The sequence below is a fragment of the Bidens hawaiensis genome, unplaced genomic scaffold, assembly GCF_021521415.1.
Source record: "Bidens hawaiensis isolate Kalapana, Puna unplaced genomic scaffold, B.hawaiensis_p1.1 tig00023398_1, whole genome shotgun sequence".
Lineage (NCBI taxonomy): Eukaryota > Viridiplantae > Streptophyta > Magnoliopsida > Asterales > Asteraceae > Bidens > Bidens hawaiensis.
The window spans coordinates 75,035-82,580 of NW_027493667.1; the positions used below are offsets into that span (position 1 = coordinate 75,035).

At 33.2% G+C, this 7,546-nt stretch overlaps 1 protein-coding gene across 1 annotated transcript; it reads left to right on the forward strand.

Moving 5' to 3' along the window:
• The first annotated feature begins 4,531 nt into the window (after positions 1-4,531).
• LOC143567417 (uncharacterized) lies at positions 4,532-7,283 on the forward strand. The gene is made up of 2 exons (XM_077053848.1): positions 4,532-5,107; positions 7,143-7,283. The coding sequence occupies exons 1-2, from the start codon at positions 4,652-4,654 to the stop codon at positions 7,281-7,283; spliced, it is 597 nt and encodes a 198-aa protein (XP_076909963.1). The 5' UTR covers positions 4,532-4,651.
• Positions 7,284-7,546: the final 263 nt, after the last annotated feature.

Genomic DNA, 7,546 nt, shown 5'->3' on the forward strand with positions numbered 1-7,546 from the left:
TTCCATGGTTTTATGTCCAGGAGAGCGGAGATGCACTTGTTTGTAATCACTTTTTTGTTTCAGTAAATTTTACCAAGGGCAATGCCCTTTTACCAGAAAAAAAAAGCCTAAACCCGAAAACCTAAATCCTAAACCCTAAACCCAAACCCAAACCCAAACCCAAACCCTAAACCATAAACCCTAAACCCGAACCCTTAACCCTAAACCCGAAACCCTAAACTCGAAATCATAAAAAAAACGCAACTTGTAAAAAAAAATAATATGAAATCCTTATTTTTGTGCTAATTCGGTAATTATATGATTTCAAGGGGTATTATGAAAGTTGGTTTTTCCAGTGGGGGGTGGGGGTGGGGGGTATGACAAGCAACTAGGGGGTACGTTTAGCTTGACCCTTTTAAAAAATCATCTAAATAACTACTCCAACCCATTTCCTATCTCCAAACTTCATTTCTATATTTTAGTAAAATGGTATAGGAAACATCCAAATTTAGAGCATTGTCAAAATATTCCATTTCCAATTACCATTCTATAAAAAATATATTAGAAATCAATTAATATTGAAAAGCCAAAATGACAAAACTCGTCCTTTATGTTTGCACGGTTTTTCAATGACATCCTTTGGCAAACTTAATGACATAAATCATCCTTTACGTTTAAAAAGTCTATTAGGGTATATCCTTTGGGCCTAACCCAGTTAACTTTTCTCGTTAAAACCAATCATGTGCAAAGCACATGATGGTAAATTCGTCTTTTACTCTTTGAGGGACTATTTGTGTTTATAACTTAAACTTTGAGATAAAAAAAATTGGCCTCTCTCTCTCTAACATGCACTCTCTCCCTCTGCAACCACTATCACCGACTCTGTCCACCGCCATCCCGACTCTGGCCACCACCACCCGCTCTCACTAAACCATCTCCGGACACCATATATCTGCAACCACCCACTTGCCATAACTATCAACACCATCGTTCACCACCACACCACCACCACCCCTTCTCCCTCTTGTTTGATTCCCGTCAACCCAATCACCACCGCTGGTGACGATTTTCTTTCCGACGACGAGGATAACCATCGTCCACAACACTATGGACCGTGTCTTCACAGTCAAAAATCCCCCAAAAATCGATCGATTCCACAGAACAATCACAACCCATCAGTCACCACCAATTAAACTAGTGACAACGACCAATCGTTTGACCAGACACCACAAGATCTTATGTTTGTGATATGTTTCTCCGCATGCATCCCCAATCAACCTTCAAGATCCTGAATATCATGATTAAAAAACAATCGGATCTAAGGTAATGAACCCTAGATCTCAAAATCAGATAGAACTCAGATATAGTTTGATTTCGAGGATGAAACTTCAATTAAGCCTATACAAACACTCGTAATCTTACCTAGACTAAGATGATGGGCTAAAATTTGTTGGATATGTAGAGGAGAGAAGACCGTGTCTTGGCGGTGGCGGCCGTGATGGTGGTGGCGACGATCAGTGAGGAGTCTGAGTTGCGGGGGTGACGAACGTCAATGAAAAGTCAAAGTTGTGGTGGGGGCTATGTTTGGTGGTTGTTATGAAACACCACCATCACCATGAAATTGTGGTGGTGATTGATGGCGGTCGGAATTAAGTAACAACTGGAGAGTTGGGAAAACGAGAGAGAGACAGAGAGAGAGAGAGAGAAGAAATAGAGATTTTTTAATAGTTTTTATATATAATTTTATCATTTATTTAATAAATGTGTAAAGTTACGAAAGTACCCTCACGTGTCTTGCACATGACCAGATTTAACGGAAAATGTTAACTGGGTTAGCGCAAAAGGACATGACGTGATAGAGTTTTTAAACATAAAGGATGTTTTCTGTTATTAAGTTTGCCTAAGGACGTGCATTGAAAAACCTTACAAACATAAAGGACGTCTTTTGCCATTTTGTTTATTGAAAATGATAATAAGACAAATAGGTAATGGTTAAAATTATAGATGAAAGAAAGAGAAAAAATAATAAAAAATAATATAGAAATATGATTGAAGAATGAGTTGGGAGAGATTTAAAAAAAATGATATATAAATTAAAGAAGTTATGTTTTTAATTAAATCTATAATCTATAATATATATAAATGAAAGCATAAAAATCCTACATGTCGCGATGTGGTCGCTCCCCGTTTTTTAGGAGTCACCAGATTTGATTGATTTTTTTTATTGAGACTTCTTATGCATTTGACCCGAATTCACGGGTATGAGTCTTACCAAACCCGTATATTCTTTAAACGGGTTATAACATCTCATTAAATTTAAAATTATTCTCACTAAATTATTGATGTGAAAATCCTATAAAATAGGATATACTAAAAATTATTAAATGATTTTAAAAAAAAGATATTATTTATAATTAAGAAACAGTTTTATAGTAAAAAGAATTAAGCGGGTCTTGAGTCTCACCAAACCCAGATAACTTTTAAACTGGGCTATAACATCTTAGTTATTTGTGAAACCCTTTTATCATCAAACTCTAAGTATATTATAAATTTTCTTACAATAAATAAATTTAAATTCCAAAAAAGTATATAAATATTAAAAACGAATAACATAAAACAGCCCCTATAATACGAGGAATATAACCAGTTTTAAAGATAAAGAATCCATTAGAATTGTGAGCGTTAAATAGGAGAGCTAAAAAATGTAAAAAAAGTTTGGCCATTAAAAAAATAAATAAAAAGTAAAAAATAAAGAAAGGGACAAATGTGGAGTTTTTTTTTACCAAAATAGGATGAGAGGAAACAATATTTAACAAAATGGGTGATTTTAAAAGTATTTACCAAAATAGCTATTTTTAATAAATTTTTATTTCTCACTCCTTATCTTATTGGGTTATTAAGAAAACAAGATTTTATTTAAAAAAAACTAAGAAAAATATTTCTAATTAAATAAAAACATTGTGTGGATCACTGTATTTTTTTAGATCAAAATCATTTCAAATGTTTTTTTTCAATTTTTTAATAAACGTGTACTGTAAACTAAATTACCAAGTAGTTTTCGTTCAAAATTATATACACTTAGTTAAATAAATATTATAATTACTTTTCTTCTATTTTGCATACAAGAAAGACATCAATATAAAACATTTTGATCTGTTTATAAAAAGTTTGAATATGAGGTTTATTATTAATTCTAATACATTGTTTTTGTGAGATATATATATATATATATATATATATATATTAGAATTTTAAAATGTGTTGATTGTGAACAATATAATTTTTTTAATCGAAAACTATACATGTGTCGGTACCATACCAATCGAAATAACTTCGACCGAACAACAACGGCAACGGCATTCGTTTTTTTAGTTTTCTTGAACAATATAAAACTCATGCATGTAGATATCTTTTATTTATATGATCAAGACTCTATAAATGAGTTTTCTCTTTCTGTTCTAATAACGGTGTCGACAATATAATGATTTGAATCATACCAACCAAATTTCATCGCATGTACTCTGCCCGTTATTTTTTAAATTCTTTTATGAAGAAAATTTTTTTCATAATACATAATTGAAACAAATATATTCAAAATACACAATATTAAAAAATACAAATTTTTTATTATCTTTGTTATATATTAAATGAATAAACTGAAATATATTTCTAAAGAGAGTAAACTCTCCTATTTAAAAATTATTTTTAGTTACATATACTTATAACATATAACGAACATAAAAAAAGCGATAAAACATATCATCCAACAAAAATGTATATGCTTTATTTTACTTGAGACATTTTTAGCTTGAAAAAACAATTTAAAATTTATTTATCCAATAAAACCAATAAGCTAAGGGAAGAGAAATACAAGTTTTCAAAAATTACCTATTTTGATAAATAGTTTTTCCTCTAACCCTATTTTAATAAAAAAACTCTTTTTTACAAATGCGTGGAATTGTAACAAACATATTCTTTCTCACATCCGAACTGCCAAAATTTGACCAAAAGAGAGAAAGTCAAATCTATTCACTTCTCCACTCAAATAATACTCCAACACTATCGAATCATATAATATAATATGCTATTACCATTTTTAAATTCAATCTTTGCAACTAATTAGCTCAGATTCCATTGACAGATTGTGTTCATAAAGGAAACTCATCGAATACAAGAAGCACCAACCCCAACACAACCACAAACGTACGCTTTCGTTTATTATTTTCCTCTTCATTCAATCGTTAGTTTACATGTTCTTTTTTTCTTTTTTGTCTACTTCTTTTCCTCTTCATGTTTTTTTTCCTTCATACCCTACCATAGCTTTGCTATTGGTGGAAATTACTGATAATGTTTTTGTTCGTATTGATTAATAATTAGGTATTTGGAAATGTTGTCTGCAGATTTCTAAGTTTTGATGATATTATGGCGTATATCATATGATTACTGTTTTCTTTGGTTTAATGTGTTTTTAAAGAAATAATATTAGTCATGATTTACACCAAAATGTTGTTATATGCAGAGGTAGATTATTAATGTCTACTTCAATAGGCCACTTCTTTCTGTGAGGCGATTTTCGCCTGCAGTTGGAAATGCACAAAAGGGCTCCAAAAAAAATAATAACAGTGGAAGTGTCTCCCCGGGTTTGCTTCCGAGCCCGTCTTACCGATCCGATATGCATTCGGGCCCGTTAAGAAACCCGGGAACTGTTCCTTTTGTGTGGGAACAAACTCCAGGAAAACCGAAAGATGATCCAAAAACACACAAACCTTTGATAAACCCTCCTCCGGGTCGGGTTTTGGAATCTAAAGAACAAGGTTTGTGTGATGTAAAGGGGCCCACGAAAGATGGGTTTGGAAAATCAGAAGATTGTAAGAATGAGAGGACACAGATTACTTATGGTCCAAATTTTTTAGAGTTGAATGATAATGATGATGAAGAAGATGATGGTGAGTTTGAATATGATGGTAATGGAAATATGTCATTGAAGTTTTGTGGATTGCTTCTGCAGTTCTGCTTAAAGGGTTCGATTGGTATGTTGAATCAGACACCCGGGTTAAGTGTGAGGACCCGGTTGCCTGTATCTTCTGCTAACAGAACTCATGTTGGCGCTTCATATGCTGGATCTCAGGTAAATATCTTTTACCCATAATAAGAAACATGATTACTCTTGCATTATAAGTATTGCTATCAAAGCAGGAGCAACAATTCTTGACATGGCTTGAAACATGAAATGAAAAAGCTGGTTTCGGGTCCACTAACATGACCATTTTATAAAGGGAAAACAACATAGAAAACCAACATAGTTTTTGTTTTAATTTACAAAAAGTCCCTTCATTTTTTTTTTTTTTGCATGTAAAAGTCTCTATACTTCTCATTTTTAAACAAAAATATGAAATAACCTACGATAACCAGTCTAGACCCGCCACAACTTTATTTATTGAATTTTAATGCTAAAAAAACATGTATGATAATAATTTATTCATCACCAGTCAGGCAGTCACTCACACTCTCCGTCTCTTAGCCAATCTCTCAACCTTTAAAGATATTTAATTTATATTATCCAATGTTCTTCACTTGGAACTCTACTAATCGATTCGAATGGATCAAAATCTATCAGGCAATCACAAACCATAAATTTCAAAACTCCAATAATCCCAATCTCATCCATCAAATCTCAACTCCAAATCATCACATCCATCACCAACTCCGGTGCACCTGCTACTCCGTCTCCGAGGAGAGAAGACAAATAATTTTGACAGAGTAGTCCGGAGGCTGGCACGTGAACGCGAAGAAGAAGATGGAGTTGGGAACAGGACTGACAGATGAATAAATTATTATCAAAAATGTTTTTTAGCATTAAAATTCAATAAATAAGTTGTTGTGGGTTTCCTATTTTTGTTTAAAAAATGTCTAGGGACTTTTACACCTAAAAAAAAGTGAAAGGACTTTTGTAAACTAAAACAAAAAGTATGTTGGTTTTCTATGATATTTTCTTAGGGGTGTACACGGATCGGACGGACACGGACGAGACCTTGTCTGTCCGTTAAACTTTTAGTTGACAAACGGACGGTTCATGAACGCTCTACCCAACGAAAATTCATGTCCATGTCCGTCCATTAAGAAATTGAGTTTGTCCGTGTCCGTCCGTTAATATTGTAAACGGACGTTAACGAACACTAATGGACATTAATGGACAAAACAAACATTAATTGACTCTAATGGACAAACAAACACATGAACATTAATGGACACTAATGAACATTAATGGACAAACAAACATATGAACATTAATGGACACTAATAGACAACGAATACTATTACTGTCATTAACGAAGAACAAACATACACAAACCTATCCGTACGGACGTTACCGGACGTAATCGAACGAACGTTACCGGACGTTCACGGACACTATTGAACAGACATGGCCTTTGTCCGTGTTCGTCCATTAAGCTTACTGGACGAAATTTTTGTGTTTATGCCCGGTTCATTTACTAAACGGACAAACAAAAACGAACTTCTTGCCGGACGGACGTCCGGTTCGCTTACAGCCCTAATATTTTTTTCCTTTTAAAAACTAGATCCTGTTGGTTTGATCCGATTAAAAACAGCGCTAAGTATTTTTGTAAATAACAACTTTTATAATCTATTTTTGTAATTCCATTGTTCATGTTTCTGAAGATACATTTGCATTTTCCAATCCATTTTTCATATTTAAAAAAAAAAAACATTATAATGTTAGTTCTAATGTTTTGTCATGCCGTATTATCTACTTGTTGCATGCATACTTTCCAATTAAACAAGTTACCAACAACCTGCTAACAACTCGTCAGCATGTTTGACTCATTTAAAAAATGGTTTAAGTGGACCGTGATCTGGTTGACCTGAATTATGTGTTAGGGTTGTACATTTCAACCCGACATGATTGCCACCTCTAATTCAAAGTAAGCGTTTAGCTACTTTCAACCTTTTAGCTTAGTTTTATGATTAGACCCGTTTGAGATTGAGACAACCCAAATTGACCTCACAAAAGACCAACCAAATTGACCTTTATTAGATAGAAGAAAATGCAATTTAGCCCGTTTCATATAAAAGACAAACCAAATTGACTCAAAATTCCAACCTTTATTTATAACTTCAAAACCTTACATTTTCCCATTTAGGATGCTGAAGTGGCTGGATATCAACCCAATCATCAGTCAAGAATCCAAAAGACCCAACCGTCTCAAATCACGAACATGGTCACAGTATATCAGCTAATCGTAACGATCCGTCTCCTCCACCTTTTATTTCTTCGGACGTAGGAATAAATACACAAAAGAAAGGTCTAGTCAGCTTTCAGGAACTACTAGCTTATGAGATTCAAAAAGAAAAAAACTTTCAAAATCACACAATTGAGAAGACTCTTTATATTGAAACAATTCATAAAGTGGAATCTTTAAAGCCCGAATTCAAAGAAACCAATGTTGATATCTTTGGAATTTCACATATTCCCACCGAGCAGTTCAGGTTTGATTCGGTTGATGATAATTCAAACCATGATAAAGAAATGATCACACAAAAAGAA